Source organism: Spea bombifrons, chromosome 5, assembly GCF_027358695.1.
Source record: "Spea bombifrons isolate aSpeBom1 chromosome 5, aSpeBom1.2.pri, whole genome shotgun sequence".
Classification (NCBI taxonomy): domain Eukaryota; kingdom Metazoa; phylum Chordata; class Amphibia; order Anura; family Pelobatidae; genus Spea; species Spea bombifrons.
In genome coordinates this window covers 8,571,142-8,597,514 of record NC_071091.1, presented here as the reverse complement: position 1 = coordinate 8,597,514, position 26,373 = coordinate 8,571,142, and the positions used below count along the sequence as shown (strand labels likewise).

At 38.5% G+C, this 26,373-nt stretch overlaps 1 protein-coding gene across 1 annotated transcript in view; it reads left to right on the top strand.

Moving 5' to 3' along the window:
• The window catches only part of LOC128497934 (double-stranded RNA-specific editase B2-like), a 167,257-nt gene extending 141,657 nt beyond the window's left edge, over window positions 1–25,600 (top strand). The window contains exons 3-4 of the mRNA XM_053468174.1: window positions 14,189–14,275; window positions 24,657–25,600. Of these exons, the coding sequence (XP_053324149.1) occupies window positions 14,189–14,275; window positions 24,657–25,594 (1,025 nt within the window). The 3' untranslated portion in view covers window positions 25,595–25,600. The remainder of the gene's footprint in view (window positions 1–14,188; window positions 14,276–24,656) is intronic.
• The last annotated feature ends 773 nt before the right edge of the window (window positions 25,601–26,373 follow it).

The following is a 26,373-nucleotide window of genomic DNA, read 5'->3' as shown; positions in this document are numbered from 1 at the left end:
CCAAAAAGAAAAGTCAAGTGCGCATAGGGTTAAGTGAGAACGCAAAAAAACACTATATTTATTAAAAGTATAGAGCGGAGCCACAAATGACCCGCACACAAATATTTTGTCAGTGTGCAAAGCCAAAGTAGTAGGTAGTTTGTCTTGAGAAAGGCTGGCCATTTTTGTGACCATTTCATTAAAATAATTCTTTTTTGAGTTGCGTCTGCATATCGCCTGGAGATATATATATGAAAATAAAAAGAGTTGAGTGGCACAGTTAACAGACGGACTGGCAATCACAAGGCGACCCTGGCACTTTAAGGCCAGTAGCCACTTGACAGACTTCTTCAGAGGTGAGATTTAGACCGTACAAGCACCAGCCCTGAAGTCAATGGACAAACAATTCTAACATGGTGTTCTTCTCATTCCTCTTCCCATTCTACTTTCTGCTTTTCCTTCCGGGCCGGTGCTCTCACCTCCTGTCGGCAAAACATATCATGCATATTTTTTGTATGTTTTATCTACTTATTATATTTAAACTGTAATTACTGTGAATTAAATTCCAATCGTTTAGCCTGGGATTTTTCACAGCGCTATCACCAATCTGTTCTTATCTTTATCAGCTCTTCTAGTGGCATTTGGAACGGCCCTCTTTGGTGATTTTCGCAGCTTATCTCTTCTTCTCCTCTTCCTCCCTACTTTCCTTTCTGTTATCTCACTGGCGCAGGTCTGTACTGAATTTCGACCGGTCTTAAAGAGAGTAGACACAATTATTGGAACAAAAATCACCGTAGCGTCAAACGGAATGGTCCTCCTGATTGGAACATTCCATTGGTCGACACGATTACTAGACCATTTACCAAACTGTACCCGGCTCACTTTTCTACGTGACCTCTTATGAAAGAATGCAATCCCTGCTCGAGAAGACAGTTCTACAATGAACTCAAATTCCGCAAGAACAGGCAGTCTGTGTCTCTTCTGATTATGTTTCCTTGTAGAAAAAAAAAATGTTAAGCCTTAGAAGTGATTGCACAGAAATGTCAGCTTATAACAGAAAACTACCGCTTGTCTAGCTAACAACAGCTGGTAGTTTGCAGGCAATTCCCGCGTGGCCAGCAGTCGCAATTTGTAACTAGCCTTGTCTTCAAATATTTCAGGGCAACCAAAACGTGACAGGATGACAGATAGTCCCTTCAATAGATACTGACAAACAAATTAGCGGAATGATGCTTCTCATAGCGTACCAGATGTGTTGAGTTCTATCATATGGAACAAGCAATGAGGGACCCCATCTGTGCGTTCTCTAATCACTGATGCGCTCGTCGGTGGGTTTTCAGGCAGCGTAAACATTTTGTCTGCAATTGCATGTACAATAAGCGAACGGTCTTGTGGCACGACCTGCTCCGATTCATCAGACACTTCAACAAAACACTTCTCGTTTCTCAATAATATTATGGCACAAAACTACCTGTTAGAATAACAAGACGCGCGCTAGATACAGATCCGGAGATACGCAGAGGATAAGTCAGGTTTTCCAAGGAGCAAATTGGCAAACGCAAGCGATGCGAATCGCCTTTCTATTGTGCCGTTGCCAAAATGAAGCAATCAGATCTTGCATATTTCCTTCATTTTTAATCAATGGCTGGTTACATCACCGGTGTATGTAGGAAATACTAGTTTTTCCAGTTTATTCACCGTGTACATTTGTCATTGGTGAGGCTACCTGAGATGTTAGACGTTAGCAACCACTCACTTTATCACTGGTATGTCCCAGGGTCCTTATTACCGGTATGTCCCATCACTTGGTGGTTAAGGACTTGGTGACTCAGGATTGTTGTATTGTTACATTAATACAATATATATAAAAAACTAAGTTTAAAAAGTACCTAAAACTCCCCAAAAGTAAATGCTGGTGGCTAATAAAATACAGAAAAAGTCACAGCTCAGTGGAGCCATGGTGGCATTTGATGCCTTTGATGCCAGTCCTCCCCTGTTTTACATGAATAAATAATTATTTACAGAAGGTAAAGAAGGCAAGCTTTCGAGGCTATTTAGATCTCTTCTTCAGGAATATTATACTGTATACCTCGATGCAAAACTGCACATTGTATAAAAAGTAAAAGGCACGTGAATTGAAACAAAAATAGCAAAACACCAATATATATTGTGAGATTTTTTTTTCTGCCCACTGGGGTTATTTAATAAATCCCCCCCCCCAAGTGTTATAGACCCCAGGAAGATGTTTCACAAATGTATTCATTTGCTTTTTTATTAGCTTTTTTTTTGTTAAGATCCTTAACGCATTTTTTAGATTTCTAATAACGTTTTCAATTAGATTTTTCTTTTTATTGTCATTAACAATATGCCATGTGCCGCCATAATGAAGAATATTTTTTTTTTTTTGGTATTTTGAAGTATTGCAATAATATGTTGATTTTATTCTGTAAATCATGTTTTTATGCCAGCAAAGCATACTTTATTAAACTGGTTTATTCCATGAGCGTACGATGATACTTACCAATAAATACTACATTTTTCGCCATAGCGCCTATGTTTCCAAAGTATCTGTGATTCTTTTTATATTAGTTTTTTTGAACCCTTAGACATCTTGTCGTCTGTAGATATGGAATAGATTAGATATGAGATTTTCGTGCTAAATGTCATGTTTGTTTCATATCTGTATCACATTTCTAACGGTTTACTTTCAAATTCTCGGTATAATTATGGAAGAGTTGAATATGACGGCATTGATAGCCTAGTTATGTTCTTATGTTGAATTTTCTATTTTCCACAATTGAATTAGAAGATTCAGAGGAAATTGAGCGAACCCCTCCAATACTAAACCCATGAGAGAAGCAATTCTTAAACCCATTGTGTTAATTCTAATATGTTTAAGGAAATATATAGTATTCAGTATAGAGGTTTCAACATTATCAACATTATTTTGGTTTAGTCGATACAGGAAGAGATGAAACGAAGTAACCCAGTCTTATAGCGTTCCTTTATTTAATTTCTTACCTTTCCCAGGCAGCTTTTCCTTATCTATCTGTCCTGACCCAGTCTGTGACTGTGATGGATTTATATCTGGGACAATGTCATGACATAAGATTCCTATGTCAGAAACAGAACATTCTTTATTGAATTGTGATGTAACGGAGGAACTTTTCTCAACTTATTTAAGACTCATTTATGACATTGAGGACAAGGACTCATGGTCTCATGGCCAATCTGCTGCTATTAGGATTATAAAAAGATGATGAAGATAATAAAAAAAAGCAAAAAAAAAAAAAAAAAAAAAAAAAAGGTTATAATAGTAAGCGATATGTAGGACAATAAACACGAATGAACAAAGAACATTAACCAGTAAATTAGCAAATTTTAAAAGGGGAACTTATCTATGATAAAAAAAAAATCCTCCCTTTGGACCCAAAAGCAATACTTTTTAAAAACACAGATCTGAAGATGTGAAACATTGTATTATTGTGGCTGTAGAACACTGTGATATATTCTTACCTAACAAACATACTGATCGCCTAAAAAAGAGGGACATCACGGGAGGAAAGAGACGGGTGGATTGAGATCCCAAAATTGATTGTCCATCCTGAAAAGGGAAACTTGGGAGACACTTGGCAGTGTTAGAGGGGAAATACATGGTTATTTAGCGCTGGAAGCTCACGAGAAGCCTGCTGAAACAATTCAGATGGAGTCCGTAACACGTTAGAACGTCCTGCTTGGCCTGACAGCAGGATTCCATTGTGGTCGTCACCAATAAAACATGGCAGCAAATAGAGGGGGGGCATTAGCATGAAATGCCCTGGCTGTGCCTTTAATGGAGGTAGATGTCATTTCAGAAAATATTCTTTTAACCCCTTAAGGACAATGGGCGGTCCCTAAACTCATTGAAAACAATGCATTTTGAGCCCCTACATGTACGGGCTTTGTCATTAAGGGGTTAAAAAATTAAAATTTAAATAAAGATAATAATGAGACAAGAGGTAGAGGGATTCCGGTTGATTCCAATGGAACGCTGGTCTCTCTATCAAAAGAAGTAGTCTGTGACTAACTACTACTCCCATGATTCTCATCAAGGGAATAACAACAAACGAAAACTCCTTTGAAAATCATGCTCGAGCATTTATTATTCATCAATTTATGATGATGCCGTTTGGCTGTGTGTGCTGCGGAGAAGGCTTTTTTATTTTTTTTTTACATTTTTTAATCTCATTTCCACTGCTTTTGGTCCTGAAAATGTTTTATATGGCGGTTAAAAAGAGATGTCTTAAGACATTTTGCTTGATGTTGGAGCTATGTTCAGAAAATCCTCCCTTTGGACCCAAAAGCAACACTTTCAAAAACTCAGATCTGAAGATGCGAATCATTGTGTATTCAGAAATGCAAGACCTAATGACTATCTCAAGTGTAATACTTTGAGCTAACAAGCACTTGGTTCACTTTTAAACGCGCATGATGAAAAGCGTACCCATCTCTTCAATGGATAGTATGTGTAATAACACTGGGCGTTGTAAATTATTGAAGTCGGATAACAAATACTATGTCGGGCTCTAATGATCCAATTACATAGAATAAGAGGAAGCCAACAATCTCCATATGCCTACAGAGACACTGGTGCAAAAATATATATGTACAGAGAGAGGGAGAGAGGAGACCCGAGGGATGGGGATCAGGTGAACATTGAGAGAGGAGAGAGAAAGGGGTGAGAGTAAAAAAGAAAGAGACAGAGAGGAAAAAAGCAGCAGAAATATCATTGGTCGCTATGGCGACTCCACAGAGTGTGCAGCAGACTTGCTGTCTATGCACGAACCTGTACTCTGCGTCCCTCTCCATTTTGTCCTAAATACAACTTAAATTTCTCTGCTTAGAGCACTTAAGACAGAACGGAATTATCGCGTATCAAAGCTATCTTTGTTTATGTTAAGAAACGTCTTGCTTGGGATGAGTTTAGCTCGGCGAAGGCTGTGACAGTGCGACTTGTTTGAGAATCACATCCGACACCTGGCGTTGAATTATGAGCTGCTACTAATTTCAATATTTTGAGGGGGGAAAAAAAGATTTGTGATCTCACCTTTACTTTAAAAACACATCTCTTTCTATCAGTAAACATTGTTAGGTGGAAGCGTTCCAAAAAGGTCCTGCGATGATCACAGAATTTGTAATCAATTACAGCGCGAGCCTGCAAAACAAATATCACCCCCCGCAAATAGACCCGATTTGCTAGATTTTCACTGTTGTGGATTGAAAATTCCATACAGGGCAATAAGTGCAATGGATTGCAGGACCTTCATTTAACTTTATTATATTTATATATATATATATATATATTTAATATTTACTTTTTTTTTTTTCTTTTTTCTTTTTTTTTTTCCCAAGTGGCCCATTGGCCTCCCTTGGAGTTCCCACATGGCCTCTTTGAAACGCTCTTAAGCTGAGTAAGGTGGTCCTTCTGACCATACCCACTCCTGGGTCTACCCAAACCCCCCGCTGTCCCCATTGTGGACACCTGCAATGTTGGGTGTATCATTTATAGCGTCAGAGTCCATTCTACCAAACTTGCTACGGAGTTTTCAGTCCACTGACGTGGATCCAGCGGAGCCGGATGAAGGATGCTTCTGTGCTCGTATTTGTTACTGCGCGAAGAACAAATTTCAGCTTTTCTTGACACTGGACTTACTTCTGAATCAGTATACCTCCCATCTGCCCCAATCGTACAGGACAGTCACAATTTAGCGTTTCTGCTCTGCTGACGCCCTAAGTGTGTTCGAGGAGATGACCCGCTTTGCAATGTTGCAGAGGTGACCAAACGATTGAAAATAAACACCAATACACGTGAAAAAATACTAGAAAACAAATACTTCCCAATATCTGTGCTGCTGCCCAACAAAACACTTCCTCAAATGTTCAACAACTCAAAAACCAACGGTATTGGGGCGCATGTGCATAAAAGGAAAAAAAATAACACACAATAGTGTAGTACAGTAAAATAGTGTGTATAAAAACTGTGAAGTGGATGCACTCACAAACAAAAGTAAAACGAAAAGCTCCTCAAGGGTTAAAGTTGACAATATCTTTTATTTCTTCATAAAATCTGTAGAGATGGACATGAAACCGAAATAGTGCAATATCTTTAGGTAGTTCTAATAGTTTGCGATTAGAACTACCCAAAGATATTGCACTATTTCGGTTCATTATTAATGTATTTATACACTATATGGACAAAAGTATTGGGACACCTGACCATTTCACCAACCGGGGCTTTGATGACATCACATTCTAAATACATCGAGTATTTGTTGGACGAGAAGGCCCGGCTCACAATCTCCTTCCAGTTGATCCCAAAGGTGTTGGATGGGGTTGAGGTCAGGGCTCTGTGTGGCCGGTCAAGCTCTTCCACCCCAAACTCATCCAGCCATGTCTTTATGGACCTTGCTTTATGTGCTGGGAATAGAAAAGGGCCTTCCGTAAACTGTTCCCCCAGAGTTGGATGTCAAAAATGTCTTGGTATGCTGAAGGGGACAAAGGGGGAACCAACTACATATTAATGTCTATGTATTTAGAATGCGATGTCATAAAAGTCCCTGTTGGTGTAATGGTGAGGTGTCCCAATACTTTTGTCCATATAGTGTGTGTGTGTGTGTGTGTATGTGTATGTATATATATATATATATATATAGTTTTACTCTTTGCACACACACTTGATGATAAATAACCAGTATTACTGTACATGCACATGGCGTATGATCACTTGATTAGCATTGTTTCTGCTCGGGGAATATTCCCAACAGGAACATTTAGAGACAGAGGTTACACGTTAAGTTTAATACACCAATTTGAGTGTTGCTAATGTCACTTTATATGGTTTTCCCAGCGAACGCCACTAAAAGCGTGCCCTCTCAGTAAGAGAGATAGCACCAGGAGGTTTAATTACAGATAATTAAATTGTGTTCACAAGGGATATACAATAATAAACACGGGAAAGGCTTTTCGCAAACAGCATCTTCCACGTGCTGAAATACAAGTAATTCATGGTTTCGTGTCACATTTACAATGTAAATTTAAATTGTAAGAAAAAAACAAACTATCCTGTGGGAAGATTTAATTACTTCTTCGTTTTATACTTTATATGTCTGCTGTGTTGATGTTAGCATACTATTATTATAGAGCAGCAGAACAGTTTGAATGTTCTTTTTTTTATATATAGAAACCGGAAAATCATAAAGGGAATTCTTATAAAACCCAGAAGAAATCCTAGAAAGAGATACAGTAATTGGCCGAGGAAACACTGGGTGGAAACAGCATTTTTCCATGGAACAAATTAAAGAATTGTTTACATTTTTCAAATTTTTTTTGTTAGAATATTAATATTTTTTCTATATTTTTTTAAAAACGATATTTTTTTAACCCCTCCCCCCCCCAAAAAAAAACCTACCTCCGTCGTAAATTCTGGACATTTCACCAGCACATATGTGACCAGTTGAATTGTCATGTCTTCCATGTAACAATAAAAACTGGAATGTGTACATTCATTTCCTATTAATTATGTTTAGTGTTATTCTTTTATGTTTTATTATTTTTCATTATTTTAGGAAGCTCTTTGGCTTGCCACAGATTTATTTACGTTACATATAACTTTGTGGGCTGTGTGAGAGGGAGAGACAGGAAAGAAGTCTCGAAACAAAATCTTATTAAAACGCCTTAAAACACCTTGTTTTCACAATTAATTATGGTGATGAAATTTCCATTTATAAACTGATTAAATATGAAAGAGCTAAATGGTTAATTTTGGTCTGGGAGGGTGCTGGGAAAATGACATGTTAATTTCAAATCCTGAGCATCATATGACCCATCCACTTCTGTATTATTGTTGCCCATAAATGGCAATAACGTCATTTTTTAAATCTATGCCCCGCCTCCAAAGTCCTTATAATTATTTTCTGTGTGTGTATATATATATATATATATATATATATATATATATATATAGGGACATCATATGGCATGGGGACATCATTAGACTTTGTATCTTGGGCTTAGAAAATTACAAATTTTGTTTAAATTCATTGTTTAAATTAATCTTGTGTACTCGTGATAGATGTAAAAAAATATATATATATTTGGCGTTGACGGTGTCTTATCTTTCAGCAGAACTAGTGCCTTTTACATGAACATACAGCTTCATTTTTCTCTTAAAATAATATTGCTTGGATGCTACCTTTTTTAAAAAAAAAAAAGTCAGAGAAACCCACTGACTGCATCGCAAAACAACAAAAAGTGAAAAAAAATAATTTGTGCCGCTCCGGGAGGGAATACTGATTTCATTTATTTTCACTCTTCAAAGATATATATATATATGTTAGAACAGGCAAAATAAAAAAAAAATGGGTTGAATAGGATTATACAATATTCATTTCTATGAGCTTGAAACGGACTCATAAAATCGAATTCTTGTGTAATCTGTGTTTTCTACGCGGAATAGAAGCAGATCACTTGGAAAATCCATTTTATGGTATTATTCTTACAAAGTTGCACATAAACGTATAATAAGGCAAGGTATCGGATTGTATTTTTTTCTCTCTCTTGTCTGTAGGCTACGTGTCAGAAGAAAGAGAATATTGTTCAGACTAAATTAAATATTTTTGATCTAATTTGACTAGGCTGAACTTGATTTCAAATCGATTTTAGTAAAAAATAACAGCGAATAACACGCACGCAGCCTTTCTCGTATAAAACATCCAGAAGCAGCATTCTACCCCATTACTCACTTTGCTGTTTTTAAGAAGTAATAAAAAATGTAATATTTCACAATGTAATGGGTTTTCATTTTGGGAAAATGGCCTTTTATTTGAGCAGAGCTGAGTGGGCCATTTATGTTGTAACTATGGAGTACAGCTGCTAAACTCCGTCATTATAAAGAGCTGTGTGCATTCATATTGTTAGGCGGGTAATAAAATTCTATCATATTTCTTTCAAAAAGACCAAATAACACAGCGGATCAGAGCGGGAATAAAAATGCAAGATACACAGGGCTCTTTATTAAACTATTATCATTTACTCTTGTTATTAGATTTCAGAAAAGTATTTGGTTTAAAGTTTGTATAAGAAGAGGCTCACAATTCGACTTTCCAGTTATTTATGTTTGTTTGATTGATTTTTTCACGTTTTTTTGAATGTGAAAGAAAAGAACAGATGGTAGGATTAGGCATCATAACATCAGTTTACAGTACAATTTTTTTTTACCTAGTAATCCTTCCGTTCACCCCAAAGTCTCTTGGAGTAGACTACAAGGTTCAGGCATAGACAATAACAGTATTTGCGATGGACTTTTGTCTAAACTCTGCATTTGTACCACGTACATTAAACTACGCACAGGTCGGTCCCGAACCGGCCATCTGGCACATTGGGCACCAATGGGTGACCAATTGCACCCCATGTTTACACTTCTGCTCCAGCAGCAGATCAGGTCTTGCATTGTTTGGTCGCCAACTGGACATGCATGGCCCCATGCTGTGACTACATCTACGCAATTTAACGACCACAGGCCTTAAAGTGCCATGGCCACTTTTCATTTCCATGACTGGTTGCCTTAATCTAAAAATTTTCCTACTCTTTAATAGTTTGAAGTGGGCCAAGAATTGCCTGTTGGAGTATTCATTAATGAGTTTAGAAGACAAACTTGATTCAATAAGTAAATTAATTAAAGAGTTTGTTTTTTTTAATTTTGTTTTTATTGGCAATGGACATCCATATTGCTTGTTTCCAGGGCATATAAATGTGGGTCCATATATGCCAGGCTGGACTGGATGGTGCACATCCGACATGATGTTGACCAAATATTACTAGGCCAGTTCAATGGACTTTCCCTCAAGACTGAATTTTACCAGCCTTCTCCATGTCTTACCATACTTATACATAGCTTATATAGCATGTACCTGGGCACAGATTTAAAGATAAAACTTACACTTAAATTTTTTGGCATGGAAAGCCTACATGGGTGGGATGTGGGCTTTGATTTCAATAGCAGCAGATCCAGGACAATTGACATTCGCTTATAATAAGTTTTTTGTTCCCCTGCAGCTGAATCCGTGCTATTAGGAATATCTTTGGAAGGGTGAACTTAATAGATTTAAGTCCTGTCCCAGTTTCACTTGTAACTCTATAACTTTGAAATAAAATATTCATTGAAAACTTTGTTCGTAAACCCCTACCTGAATTTGAAAAAGCTCATTGCTTCTCCTCCATTGAATTTATTTCTTCCTAGGTGTCAGCCTTGATGAGCAATTATCACAGTTCTATTGTGTAACTGGCAATATATTAATTTTCAACAGTTCTAAGGAATGAAATGCTGGTGAATAGTAATTAGAGTATAAGATGCAAAACGATTCTGTAAAACATGGCTAATTTTAGTTTGGCAAATTGTCGATGGCCATCTGCCTAATCGTCGTTGTTTGTTCAAAATGATCAATTTCCGACATAATTATTAATAGTGCGTGATAACAAAATGCTAAATAGTTGTCTGGAATGAATTAAAAACTTAGTACATATAGGCACACTTCATTTATTTTATTATATATACATATATATATATATATATATATATATATATATATATATATATATATATTTTATTTATTTATTTTTTATTTTATTTTTTATTTCTGTATCTTTAGTTTAAAAAAAAAACATGTCCTAATTTCCATTGATGTTTAGATAAAGTATAAGGAACAGATCCCCTTAGTTTTACCAGCTTTATCAGCTTTATTTTAGAAGTAATGCCCAACCCCGAGACATCCCATCCTGCCTATTCAATTGTGTCTATAAGGGCTTGATTAAGTGACCCTGGCTCTTTAAGGCCAGAGGCTGCCAAATGACGGATGTGTGGCCATTGACTGGATTCGTGTATATCCACATGCTGTATCGGTAGGTATGTAGTCTCTCATGTTCTGGGTTAGCCTGGTGGCCTAGAGACCTCTGATCATCGTTTGGATATTGCCCCTTCTGAAAATATTTTACAATTTAAAAATAATCAAAATTGACAATAACATTACAATTACAATCGATTTATTTTACCGGTTAAAAAATAGCCCAGACATGGCATGTTACGGGAAGGAATACCTGCATCTCTGCATTTCCTAATATTCCAATACATCATCCTTCCTAAACCTTCTATCTGTATGACAAAGGAGAACTAAAGAGAAGGAGTCAAAATACACTATCACACTGAAGCGTTCAGAATCTTTTATTACTTATTCTGAATAACTTAATGTATATAACTTGGGCTAAAAGAAAACAGTAATCAGTTATGTGGAGCAACAGACGGAAATGTGTATTAGATGCACGCAGCCAACACTTATAAAACCCTCACACAATTTTAATCCAAAATTCAAATCCAAGGGTAAGTGGATAATGCCCCTAGAGGTTATTTTATGAGACACTGGTCCTTTATTTTACCCTGAGGCATGTGAAATTATTAATTTATTTTCATTAAATTGATAGATCCCCTGGGGTATGCCCCCCTCATTGTAATTCAGTTGAGCTTTCGGGGACATAAAATGTACCGTATTGGCTCGAATATAGGCCGCACTTTTTTCCCCCACTTTAACACTTTAAAGTGGGGGTGCGGCCTATATTCGGGGTCTAGTGCCCGACGCCCGGGACATGCAGTCCCGGGCGCCGGGCAGGCAGCGGGTACAGGATACAGATCCCCCGCAACGGTGCAGGGGACCTGTATCCTACTCTCGGATGTCCTCAGACAGCCTCCCCTGCCAGCACTTTCCACGGGGGGGGGGGTGCCGGCACGGGAGGTTGTCTAAGCGCATCGTCTGGACGGTCACCGGCTGCAGCGATGCGGGTAAACAGCCTCCGGGCTGTTTACCCGCATCGCCGTAGCCGGTGACCGTCCACACGATGCGTTTTACCTCTGCCCCCAAGACTTACCGGAGCAGACTCCCGGGTGTCTTGCGGGGCGCCGGCGGGGGACATCTACGCAATACGCGTATACAACTTCCGGTTGTATACGCGTATTGCGTAGATGCCCCCCGCCGGCCCCGCAAGACACCCGGGAGTCTGCTCCGGTAAGTCGGGGGGGGGGGGCAGAGGAGGACAGTGGTAGCATATCTCGGGGGGGGGAGGAGGAGGAGGAGGGCAGTGGCAGCATATCGGGGGCAGAGGAGGGCAGTGGCAGCATATCTCGGGGGGGGCAGTGGCAGCATATCTCGAGGGGGGGGGAAGGACAGTGGCTGCATATCTCGGGGGGGAGGACAGTGGCAGCATATCTCGGGGGGGGAGACAGAGTGGCAGAATGTTTTTTTTTTTTTTTTTTGGTGCTTTTTTAAAGAAAAAAACTTTTTCTTTAAAAAAGCACCAAACTTTTAGGGTGCGGCCTATATACGGGGGCGGCCTATATCCGAGCCAATACGGTATATATTACGTACCACTCCTTTCAATAAAATTCATGAGGAATATATTTATTGGGACACAAATGAAGCTATACATTTTGAATAATGAAATCTGAGGTGTTTGCTTATTAGTAGAGGCTTTTCGTGTCATGTATCACGTTGCTCCGGCAGAAATGCATGCAAGAACCATGTTGTAATATGGGTTCAGGAAGCAATCATTTGCAGCCGTGTAGGTAGAAAATGAAATATAAATCACTTTATCATATAGAGTAATGCATTGTTAGGGTTATAATTTGAAGGAGCGGTGTGGTATTAAGCCATTGCAGTGAAACCATATGTGCATTTAAGGTGCAGATTTTTATTTATCCATTTTTTAGTTTTCAAGAACGTATGAAGGTTTTAATGAGTGTGTGCATGCGGTAACGATATAACAAGTAGTGTATCACATAATAATTTAGATTTACAGAAACAAAAGGCGAGGACGGCCTGCTCAAAGGAGCTTAAAATCGTGAAGACATACATACACATACCTGGGAACTTGTAGGCTCTGGCTATAGCGTAGCCTACCCTTGCGGGACACGGCCAGGACTGCCCACTGACATCGTGGGAAACACCCCCTTTTAAAGGGGGAAATGGGTGGGAAGTGGGGTGTGTAAAGACCCCGCTCCCGCGACCCAGAGGATTCGCGGTGCTTCTGCCGGAGTTCTCCAGGGAAAACCTGCAGAGTTCCCAGGTATGTACATACATAACAATAGAACTAAGGTAGGACATTAACTTTTCCGGCCTTGTATATCACAATTTTGTATCAAAATTACTTATGCTTTTTAAAATTTAAGTAAAATAAAAAGTCAATGGGCAAAATTAAAGGCACATTTGGCCTTTTCATAGAAGCAATATAGTAACAAAAGGTCATCAGACAAGAACCATTCGGTCCATCTAGGCTTCCTGTTTTAACTGCTTCAAAGAGTCAGACCTCGGTCAGTCATGGATTAGACATATGCCTATCCCAACTATTCTTCGATTCCTTTACTGTATGAGCATCTACTGCTTCTTCTAGGCGGTGTTACTTATCTACCACCCTCTCAGTAAAGTAATCTAATGTGTTACAGTAAACGCGAACAAAGGATTCCATTCTTGTCAACTCTCCTTTCTTTGACTCCACAACACACACAGAGAAAGATCTTATGAGCTCGGCGACTCCGTCAGCATCAATTTCATTCCAAAATAGCCATTTGTGGAAGTTCACGAGTCCTCTGTCTGTGACAGAGTTGCTGGCATGAAGCTCCATTATTCATTTTGTGACCTTACCCAATCCCCAGTATGACTGGAGCGTCCTAAATTTATCTCCCCTTGTTGCAGTAACATACAGTCCTGCGTGAAGAGCTTCTTTTTCTGCTTCATTAAGTGCTGTGGGCAGCAGTTTGAAAGACCCAGTATCATTCAAATGTCTTTCTTTTGTGCTTTTCGGCTATATATTTCTAGACTAAAATGCTTTATTTTTTTTCTAAAATGGCCAAACGCAATTTTTCATAATCTGATGGAGAAAATATACATTATGTAATGAAATGATATAATATATAATTGTTCTTGCAACGTGTTTATGATCAGTGCTCTTACGGTGATCAGAGCCGTTGGGTTTCTTAATGAGCTTGGATGTAAAATCAAGATATTAAAAACAAATTCCAAAACTACCTGATATTTGTAGAATCATGGCGATAAAAGTGAAATTAAAATGTGTTTATTTTTTAAATTTTGGGGGAATTTAATATTTTTTTAAATGTTTTTTTTCCCCCCAGAAAAACTAAGCATGCTGTCAACATTGATTGTTCCTTTCAAATATATAAATCCTGGATCTGGCAGTGTGGATGATGAAGATAATTTAAGTAAGTCATAATTTCAAAATTTATTTGGATGTAAAAATATGTTGTTACATTGACCTCAAACCCAGGTGTCTTTGATGTGTCTTTATGTGTCATTAACTTCATCTAATCCATTTTTGGGCCGCTTGAAAGACAAATTAATGAAAACAAATGAAAACATATATTTAAAAATATTTTCCAATTTTGATGCTGCTCCTTTCATCTTCAAGGTAAAAATAATAATTTGAAAGCTAGAAATGTTTCTAAGGGGGTTTCCTGGAGAAGATGGAGCGTTCCAGATAACCGACCCTGAGAAGTTCCCATATATGTGAAGCATATTTGCCTTTTGATTTATTTACTATTTAAGTGCGCCATTTTGGTTTTGAGTCTTAAATTGGGAACAACCAGTGAACCTACACTGTCCTACCTCTCCTTCTTCAGTCCTATTTGCTTATAGAAATACATGTTTCGACTAGACTTGTGCACCGGCCAAAATCTTCAGATGTTCTTCATGTTCTTTTTCGGCGAATATTCATGTACATTTTCGTGTTTTTTTTCTTCGTTTATTGATGGTTTTGTTTGCAGGGGTTAATACGGGGGTTAGCGGGGTAACAATATGCAGCAGCTTTGGCACCAGGAAGTCCATAAGAGCGACTGGTTGATTCTGGAGGAGGCCCCTGCCGAGGACCAATAGAGTTTCTCTTATGGACCTTTAACTCCTGGAGCCTTCCCAGGCCAAGGTTCGGTGTCAGGAGTTAAAGAGAGTAAGCAGGGGCCTCCTCTGGCATCAACCAATGAATGGCGGCTGCCCTTTATTGTTTGATGCCAGAGGAGCTCCCTGCCAGCGACCAATAGAGTCGCTTATATGGACCTTTAACTCCTGACGCCTGGGAAGGCTCTTTTGGTCGCCAGCAGGGAGCTCCTCTGGCATCAACCAATGAAGGGCAGCTGATCCAGGTCGGAAGGGGCCTTTCGAAACTATTTTGAACCGGCACGGGGAGACAGAAACGTATCGAGGTCACGTGACCCCGCGGTGAAACCCCCAGGCCATATGCACACATTCTAAGAAAGTAGGATAAAGGGAGGAAAGAGAGGATGGGCTATTTTGGCCTTAAAACAGGCTACTTGATTGGTAGCAAGCTTGTGTTGCATTTACACCCTTCAGGTAAAGTCCCATTTCTCCTCATATTGCATTTTATTTTTAGTTTAACCTTCCCACCGCCTTTGCCTCTAATATTAGACAATACTCTTCCGGCGCGTCTTGCTGAAGGCTCTATACATCTATATCTCACTTGTCTCTACAGCTCTTGTACACCTTAAATGTTTATTTTTTGTGAAGTTTTTCTCTACATTTGGAAAGCGTGTCCCCTACAGTGATGTTAACAATGTTTACTTCTCAAAAGAGAGATGCTAAACGCGTTTCACAGATATACTTGCACTCAGAGACCTTGACTTTTAGAAGAGAAAATATTTGAGATAAGGATTTTATGTCACATATTTGGAAAAGTGCCGTTAATACCCCGGTTATTATTTTTTGAAATTTTTTTTATTGGGGCAGGAGGATAGTTTGTACTCCGAGTATCTTTTGTGTGTGATCTCAATGTGGTTCCAAAATTGTGAAATACCGTATTTGCTCAATTATAAGATGACCCTGATTATAAGACAACCCCCCAAATCTGAATATTAATTTAGGAAATAAAGAAAAAGCCTGAATATAAGACGACCCTATAGGAAAAAGTTTTACCAGTAAATGTTAATTCATCTAAACTATTTTTTTTAATAAAACCTATGATTTAGAAAAATATTTTGGTTTTATTTCCTTATATTTTCCAACCTGCCCCCCAGTTATGCACATCTGCCCCAGAAATGCCTTATACCCCCTATATGCCACTGTGCCCCATGATATGCCTTTTAGCCCTTTAAATGCCACTGTGCCCCATGATATGCCTTTTAACCCTATATGCCACTGTGCCCCATGATATGCCTTTTGACCACCTATGTGCCACTCTGCCTCCAGAAATGCCTTATACCCCTATATGCCACTCTGGCATTTAGAGGGTTAAAAGGCATATTATGGGAAAGAGTGGCATATAGGGAGGTTTAAGGCATTCAGGAGGCAGAGTGGCGTATAGAGAGTTAAAAAGACATTTCTGGAGGCAGAAAAAAGGCATTTCACAGAGAACTCTGCCTCCAGAAATGCCTTATGCCCCCCATTTAACACTCCCCCGCCCCCCCCAAACTTACCGGTGCTTCTGACTCCCCTGTCATGTAGCCGGGGCAGCGTGTAGATCCCACACACTTACACTACAGCCGGAAGGAGGCGTGGCTAGCAGCGGGGAACTCTGATCTCTGACAGCCGGGGAAGGTCTGCGCGATGGACACAGAAAACCCCCGCTGCTAGCCACACCTCCTTCCTGCTGCAGCGGAAGTTGTCTACGTGAATCGCCTAGAGATCTACACGCTGCCCCAGCTACACACCGGGGACTCAGAAATACCGGTAAGTGGGGCGGGGGGGGGAGACAGGAGGATCCAGGTCCCCTGCAGCTGCGGGGGATATGGATCTTAGTCGTCTCATAGTCAGACCTGTTTGAGGTCTGATTATAAGACGACCCCGATTATAAGACGAGGGGTATTTTTCAGAGCATTTGCTCTGAAAAAAACCTCGTCTTATAATCGAGCAAATACGGTACTTTAACGCAAATAAAACATTTATATTATACCCTAGTAAATGAGTGTACTTCATTGCAGATAAAACACTGATGGATAGTTTGTCTCAAACCAATAGTTGAAGTTATAAATCTTCCAAACTATAGTTCCGTTGCTTGAAACTCTGTGCAGGTTTCTGGAATACAAGTCCCATCATCACCACATATATAAAAATCAGCCTTAAACCGTTATCACTGAGAAAACTAACATCTCCTTTAGTAAACAAAAATAAAATCCTTCAATTTATTCCTGGAAATATTTGTTTCAACACAAATCATACCAGACTCAGACAATCATGATTTCTTGAGTTTCTTTAAACTGCAGAATTCTATAGACAGCTTTCACTGTGGAAAAAAAGGCAACAACCCAATATAGTGTAGATGTTTGTGATGTCATTATTATGTCTGTGATGACATCATTTGTTCCACTGTACTTATTACATTTTATGTACTTACAGAGTGCCAGCAGATTTATTAGGGCTATTAAAATAGAGAATACAACGTTAAAAAAAAATATAAAAGGAGAAGAGGGTCCTACTCTTTTGAGTTTACAGTCCGTTGGTTGAGGGCAAATGAGACAGAAGATTAGGTGCTTGGGTGAGGATGATTTGGGTGTAGCTAGCATAGGGATTGGCGCGATGGGGCAGAAGATGTAGCGTTATGGGATAAGAAGAGTTGAAAAGAATGGGTTGAGTGGTAAAAGATGGAAGAAGGGTTGTGAGATGGGACAATCCAAATGGGACACTATAAGGGCAATAATTGGTACTTTCAAGAGATATTTTGCAGACAACGAAGCAGGATTATTGAGTGACTAGATGTAAAGGGGCGATGGAGAGAGAGGAGTCAAGTTTAAGTGAACTTGGTATGTTGGGTAGATGTTGGGTGAAATTCTCATCTGTGATGAAGATAAAAGGATTTGGTGATAGAGGTGAAGTGGAAGTGACCAGACCAACATCCTTATTTATTGTATGGATTGGGTTTATATTCTGGAAAGCATAAATGTAAAAGCGGGATATTTGTTATTTTTTACGGCATTGATATTTTGTAAATAGAGTATCATAGATAATCTAAAACAATTGGGGATCATAATGAGCTCATAAGAAGTTATAACACCTCTTTACGCCACAGTAGAAGTCCTAATTACCATAGAATTCTTTGGGTTTTGAAAAGACCGCATTATTAAGTCATTATATATAAAAAAAAAAGACACAAGTCAGTCAAATCCAAGCTCACCCCAATTACCCTGCTGTTTCTTAATTGAGATATTTCATCAGGGTAATTAGCAAAGCTGTCACTTGTTGAGCTTGCATTGAAATCCACATGCTGTATTCATTTATCTAAATTACTGCTCAAAAAAACATATATTTATTTTCCAAAAATTACATAAAACTAAATCTTAACCTCAGGCGCAGATTAGGTTTAGTCTAAATCCTACAGGAAGAATAAAATGACTTTCAATATATAAAAAAAGCTTTCCAAAGAATGTTTCGGGTCTTGTTTGAAGTGATTTATTACAGCTGTCAAATAATTTCCTATTTTATGAAACCTTTTTATATTATTTTACTCCGATGCAACAGTAAGACTTCTCCGAATTGAGATCCTAGTCATATCTACTCTCAGAACATTGAAACAGTAATCCCCTTTCCTGATCTGGTAGCCGTACTGTGCTATTAATGGTCTGGAAATGCATGCTTCTGCAATCTCTTCAGTGGCTTATTTTATTTTTTTTTTTATTTTTTTTATTCCATTTCTTCATTTTTTTTTATTACGTGAATGATTCTTCCCTGCCATAATGACAGACACAACAGGCATCAAAAAATAAATCATCTGTCAAGCGAAAACTAGAATGTTGCAAGTTGATGCCTATAAATGTGTTATTTATTTAATGGTAAAATATGTGCCACATAGTGTACAAACTGAATTGTTTCAATATTTTAATTCAAATTACTTTAATCAATTATTCAAATATCTGAGCACACAGATCCATAGGTCAATAAGTAAAAGTGTGACTTTTACTATAAATATTGGGCAACCCATATTGCTGGTGTTAAAGGACCCATTTTTTCTGGTGTTAAAGGACCCATTGTTCTGATCCTAAAGTCGGAGAGTTAGTTGGCACAGGTCTTCTGCAAATTATGCTTTGGACTCAGGTGTTGATTTATGATGTCACTACTTTGGTTCACCAACTCAACTCATCATTGGCAAGTTTTGTTCTCAGATGCCATTTTAACATCTGCAGATGAATACATGATCTGAAGAAAGGACAGTCTCTACATATCTACTCTACAAACAAATTTAAAATTATGTGAAATTCCTTAATTGTCTCTCCTTACCTAAAAAAAAAAAAAAAAAGTCTTCATGGCTCTGTTGGGCCCTGGGTTTTCCAACATATCCATAACATATTTACTCTTACACACGTACACATCCATGCTCACACACAGATACTGTACATACATAAATACACATTAATGCTGGCACACATACATACATGCTCACACACAAGCACTTATACGCTCCCACTCAAATGTACATACAGTCATATATGCATACGCTCCTTCCCTCACTCACCCCCTTACCTCAACCTCAGCATTCCCCCCTGCTTTGAGCAGCCTCGTGATGGGGTCTCATAACCTCCCCCTGAGTGACAACTGGGGGACTGTCCTTTACCCCTACGCCACTGCTCCCGCTGCACTTCCACAAAATAGAGAGGCTATATTAAAAAAAGGAAAGATAAAATAATAAAGAAACAAAGGAAGGTTCTAAAATGAAAAACCTATTAATACCAGTAATTGCGTAATTCTGGAGCCATATAATTAGGGAGACTTGCCCAATGGTTTAATATGGATATGCTGGTACGGTTCCTGACAAAGTAGGACTTAAGAACATTGACTTCTTTTATGGTTGAGGGGTTGTTTGACCAGTAACCAAACAAGCTCTTGTATAGCAGAAACATTGGGCAGACTCTATGGGATATATGTTTTTTTTTATCTGCCATTAAATGGGAAACACAATTAGTTTATAATAAGGTAATTAATATTATGCAGATACATGTTTGTAAAAGCAGTTGCTTTTGTTTTTAGAAGTTTCGAGTGTCGGAAAGCAGGGTAACCTTCAAGAAAACCAACATTATCTCTTCAAATGTAGCATAGAGAATCGGATGACTAGATTTTCAGAGCCCTCTCGACCAAGAGATATAGGTATTGTCATTGTTAGCGATGCATAATGGTTCTTAGAAGAGCAAAATGATCACACAAACCCATTTAACTCTTCCATGCATGATAAGTCAACACAGATGTGAAGAAAATGAGATATGAGTTGAGCAGGTTCCTCGACAATGAAGAACGGAACATGTTGTATAGCAGATGAAATTTAAAGTATGTTTGGCGAATATTGCGTTTTGCATAAATAGATTATTTTTTTTTTTTTTAATTAAAATGCCGCTTCTTGATAGAAGTGTGACCGTTTACATTTGCACTAAATCCATAATGATAATAACATGCAGTGATGGAAGATGTAGATGAAAAGTTGTTAGTGTTAGGAAAGTAAAGTACTTTTGCTATTATGCAGGAGGCAAGAAGGATTAGGGGCAGGGAAACAGACAGGAGCTGATCTGGGCTAATAAAACAGAGGAAGTTACGTATAAAGATTATATCAAACACGTTACTAAAACATATCTATCTTACCCATGGCCCCAGTAAGGAAGAATGTATTTTATTATACCTTTTGAGTACTTTAATATGCATTCTTTAAAAAAAAAAAAAATTTAGCCACAGTTGCCCCAAAGGTGACAGAGCGACAGTCCCTCTTAACTACCCCTTCATTAAAATGGCATTTACTTTTTTCTTCTTTCTTCTCTCCTCCTTTCTTATCTGTCTATCTCTCTATCCCTTTTTTCTCTATACATTTTTTCTCTCCGTTTTTCCCTTCTCTCCCTCTTTTTCATTTATCCCGTTCCTTTTTTCTTTCTTTTCTCTCTCTCTCTCTCTCCCTCTTTCTTCTTTTACTCCTTTTCTTCTGTCACCCCCTCTTTTTTCTCTCTTGTAGATTTCTATTAATCAGTTAGTTAATACAGAAGAAAACAACAACAAAAAGTATTGCACACATGTAACAATGAAACATAATTTTGATTGCAAATACATACATCATCCCTTTAAATATCTTACTTAATTGTGCTTGTGATTCACGCACAATAATCAAGGCTAAATGATTATCTTTATGGACCCTGCTAAATTGTAAGAGTTTTCTTTGTCTCTCTGCTTGCTTCTCTCGGTATCATTATGCATGATAATTGAGTCTGTAGAAGAAGAAAAAAACATATTATGGAAGACAAAGAGCCACACACTGTAGCATATTGCAAATTACAAAGACTTTCTCCTGAAAGTATTTCGCACAACATAAAGCTATCTTAATCAAAAACCGCTGAGCATATACTATGGTCTGCTTTATAGACAATTTAAAGGGGGTTGTCATATGGTTGAAACGTTACATCAGTACAGCATAATAATACCTATATACCGCATTTAGCATTTTGGTAAATGAAACATTTAGAGGGGAGCGGTTGTCAGACCCTAAATAAAAGATAATAATATTATAATCATATATAATATAACATATATATATATATATATATATATATATATTGGCCCTATGTAAATAAAAGATAATATTAAATATTGATAAATAATATATATATATATATATATACATATATATATATATATATATATATTGGCCCTATGTAAATAAAAGATAATATAATATTGAAATATAATATAATATATATAATATATATATTTATATTATACTTTTATAACTGTATATAAAGTTTAGTACTTGTTAATGTCACAAAATTCTATACTGTCCCTGAAATTTGGGGTGGGTATGATGTAATGATGGTAAAGTCTGTGACGGGTCCATTTTAACTGCATTCTTTGACCATTCTATATGCTTAGGTTTTATTTCCCAGCATGCACTTGAGCTGCCTTTCCCCAATTTGTCTTTTTCGTACCAGGATATAGCTACTGGATTGAAAAAGTATCTAAAAACTGCTGACTATTTAAAAAAATATATTATCACAAATGTATTTTTATTTAATGCCGCCCTGATGAATGAAACGCATTAGGGGGATGATAAAACTCAACTCACTTAGATAGGAATTTTAAGAAACAAGTAAGAAAGTTCTCTGCAGCTGATGTAAAATACGTGAATGACTCCGACTGAGGAAAAGACCTCTGAGATCTCCAAAGCATATGGAACTTTATATCTTTATTCTCTGTTGACCCAATAAAAAGTCGACTTAAGACTGCATTTTCTCTTGGGCTGATATAACTATATCACTCTTCTCTCGTTAACGAAGTTACAAGTTATTCAATGCAGTTTTTATCAGACTTTTTAAGCATGTTAGTTTATAAATTGGAAATGATAAATGGCGTTAAGTTTCAACTCTGGTTCGTGAGCAGGCGCCATGCGTTAGACCGGACTTTCCACTCATTGTCAATAACGTCCACCAAACCCTCATTTACCCAACGGAGAGATGTAGATATGCAAATCCATGCTTCCCTGTTACTGACTCCCTTTAATGTTATATTTTCAGTTCGTCGGATACAATCATTTAGCTATTCAGTCTCTGCTATTAGGGCCACTTTTTTCTTACAGATCACACTGGTAATTTCAAAGCCTTGACCTGAACAGCCTGACTACGTGGTGGCAAGCGAGGTCGGTGTTTCACCTGACTTGATATTCCGTTTATAGGCTAATGGCTCACACCTAAATTTAGAATTTAGAATAGCTGCAAAGATAATATAAATAGATGTCAAGGCAGAAGAATTCCATTTAAAATAAAGCCGCGTCTCTTGTAGATTCAGTCGCCAAGTGGCCTTCTGTGTGTTTTGTGATGAATAATAGATGTACCGTATATCATAAATATCACAATATCACAAATATCATAGTCTCCCAGGGACACTTTAGCACTTTGTTTCTCATTTTACCTTTATTTGTATTTGCAAAGCAGAAAAAAACCTAAAGTGTCCCTGGCTGTGTAAAACTCATCAAGGCAACCATTGAAAGTGTTCCTAAATTTACCACAAAAAATAAATATTGAAAATAAAGTGGAATTAAGGAGGGTTTTCTATTAAGACCAAAATGTGTGTTTTCCAAATAACATCGTCTTATAAAATATGTGCCTGCTTGTTACTTTGTTGTGCCGAATCCCTGGCCCTTTGTAACAGTAACTTGGGTTGAAAAAAGACAACATGGGTCCATCAGGTTCAACCAGGGCCGGACTGGTGATCACGAGGAGGCCCTGGCACATTTAAGACCTGATGACGTAGGTGCGACTGACGCCTGGAGATGCGTGGCTGCACGCAAAGATTTAATGCTCACTTAGCATATAGCTGGGTATAGACAGTCTCTCGACGACATGCTGCACCATACCGTACCACCCGATCTGCCGCTGGAGTGCAGATCAAGTGAGTATAGGGTGCCGATGACCAGTGGCCCACTGGGCATTTGCTTAGTGTGCCAGATAGCCAGTCCAGGCCTGGATAAAACCCGGCAGTGGATTCAGAAGAAGGCAAAAAAAAAAAACCCAACCCATTGAAGAGATTTCCATTTGAGATTCTCCAAAATGGCCTCTGATATCTCACTAGATCAACTAATACTGTCCTTATAACCAGCCATATGCCGCATATTCTTCTTAACTAATGAATCCCCCAGCACATATTTAAAGGCATCTATTTAATTTCATGGTACAGTCTCTGTGGTTAGTGAATTCTACATCTTTATTGCTCTTACTGTAAAGAATCCTTTATGTTGCTTTAAGTCTTAATAGATGACCTCTTTGCACAGTCCAGTAATAAACAGGTCATCAAAGAGCCGCCCCATATGTATTAATATGTGATATAATTTTAGGCGAGCACCACCTTTTAGCTGGCTTCCCCCACCTACCCCAACCTCCATCCGATGATATTAATGGCCGTCCAATATAAACTAATCCGCTTTTTGTATTGTTCGTTGCGCTAAGGAAATTGTTCCGTGTTCGTTAAAACTCAGTTGTCAAGTGCATATTTTGTAAATAAGATGAATAAGTGTTAAACTTAATTATGTTACAGCGCAGAAAAGGAATTGCAATTAATGGCAAATGTATATAAAGCAATCTAAATATGCGAGGGATAATTTAATTTTAGCATAATGAGAATATATTCTACTGTCATGGAAATTGCTTTGAAACCATCCAGCATATGGGAAGTTATTTAGCAAAGAAAATCAATTTAGCAAAGAAAAAAAGAAAAGAAAAAAACCCAGTATATTTTTATTGAGATGTATAATTAGTAAAGAGTTGTAGATTAGTAAAGCTAGTAGTCGAAAAAATGCTAGAATAACTCAATGAACCTTAAACACGTTACATATTGTATTTCTGCCTTCATTGTCAAACGCATCTGCTTCAATATTCCAAAAAGTAGGATATTTATCCCTGGGAATTTCCACCCTACCGATGGTCTCATCTTTCTTCTAAATATGGTGGCAGGGGAGACATGAAATGGAAGTGGGATGGGATAGGTAGAGCGAGTGGGGTTAACACCGCCAAAGATCAAAGGGCAGCCCAAACGTCTTACAGCCATCTGTCAATGACTAGCTGATAATCCTTCTCAATGGGTGCCACGTTGGGTTTTAACATGTTTCATGTTTTTATGTACATGTAGGTACAAGCAGCGCCGAGGTAAAGGAAAATCGAAACGTGGGAAACAGAGAGGGTCATGGCCTATCGTCAAGTGACAGACCAAAGGTAGGACCGTCCGGCATTAAACGGAAGAGACCTTTGGAGGAAGGGAACGGTGGACATTTTTGTAAACTACAAATCATACTAAAGAAGCTTTCATGGTCAGTCACGCCAAAAAATGCCCTCGTTCAACTTCATGAGCTAAAGCCAGATTTACAATACAGAATAGTTTCACAGACCGGCCCTGTGCACGCGCCTGTCTTCTCCGTTGCCGTGGAAGTAAATGGTCTCACGTTTGAAGGCACTGGACCAACCAAAAAGAAAGCAAAAATGAGGGCAGCAGAGCTAGCGCTAAAGTCATTTGTCCAGTTCCCGAATGCTTGTCAAGCTCACTTTGCAATGGGAAACTGCGTCAACCCGTCGACCGACTTCACGTCTGACCAGGCAGACTTCCCAGATACTCTGTTCAAGGAGTTTGAACCGTCTACGCACAGCGAACACTTCTCAGGCTATAGCCCAGTTAATAATGAATTGCTTTCTGGTGCATACCGACACGGGAGGTTATTCTGTCACACGTTGGATTTAATGGGCCGTACGAAACAAAACAAGCACAAGATGGCACCTCCAGCTGAGAGCGAAGAGAACCCAGTGGTGATGCTCAATCAGTTGCGACCTGGTCTGAGGTACGTCTGCCTTTCGGAGACCGTGGAAAAGCAACACATCAAACGTTTTGTAATGGCAATGAGAGTCGACGGGAGGACATTCGAAGGCACGGGACGTAGCAAGAAACTGGCAAAGGCCCAGGCGGCACAAGCAGCCCTGCAGGATCTCTTTAACATTCAACTGAACAGTCGCATACCCAACAGGAGTAAATGTAACCGATTACCACAGGTAACTCTTACTGCAAGTCGCAAGGCTTGATGATTACTGTATTATTTAAGTTAATTAGACCATCCTATATTTGTAGCTGAATGCAATGGTGTCTTTGAATACAAAGGGTGGTAGATAAGTGGAAGAGCCTCCTATAAGAAGTGGCAGGGGCTAATACAGTGAGGGAATGTTAACATGCATGGGATAGACATATGGCTCCTTAATCTGAGAGAAGACCAAGGACTCATTAAGGTTTGAGTCTTTACAGCAGGAAAAATGGGTAGAATAGATGGGCCGACTAGGCCTTATGTGCCGTTAAATGTAATATGTTTCTGTGTTAATGGTGCCAAATTTAGTCCTCAAGGAATGCAGATATGTGGGAATGTAAGGATCATATTTCACTCATTACATAGCGGTAGACAGCTCCTTTGTTTGGTTAAATGATAATGATTTAGGACCAAGTGTGCATTTATGTTTAGCACTAATACATCCCTTTCATTTAGCAGTTCTCCCAATCTTAGTATTCGAGTACAAGCCGTATAGGAATAACAGGGTCAACCACATCTGAAAATCTAATGGTTAACAATACTTTACTGCAGTCTAATGGGTTTTATTCGCTAAATGTTGTGTTTTAGCCTACCGGTTTTTACTGTGTATTATAAATGACCGAACCCACTCGACTTCTTTCTAAACATGGCAGAGCTAGCCATGAGAAGAAAACCAGACACCTGGCATAGGCAACAGTGCGGTTCATGGAGACGCTACCTATGGAGGGGCATTGTGGACACAGATCTACTCCCACTTGTGCGCCTTGTGATCCTGGCCGAGCA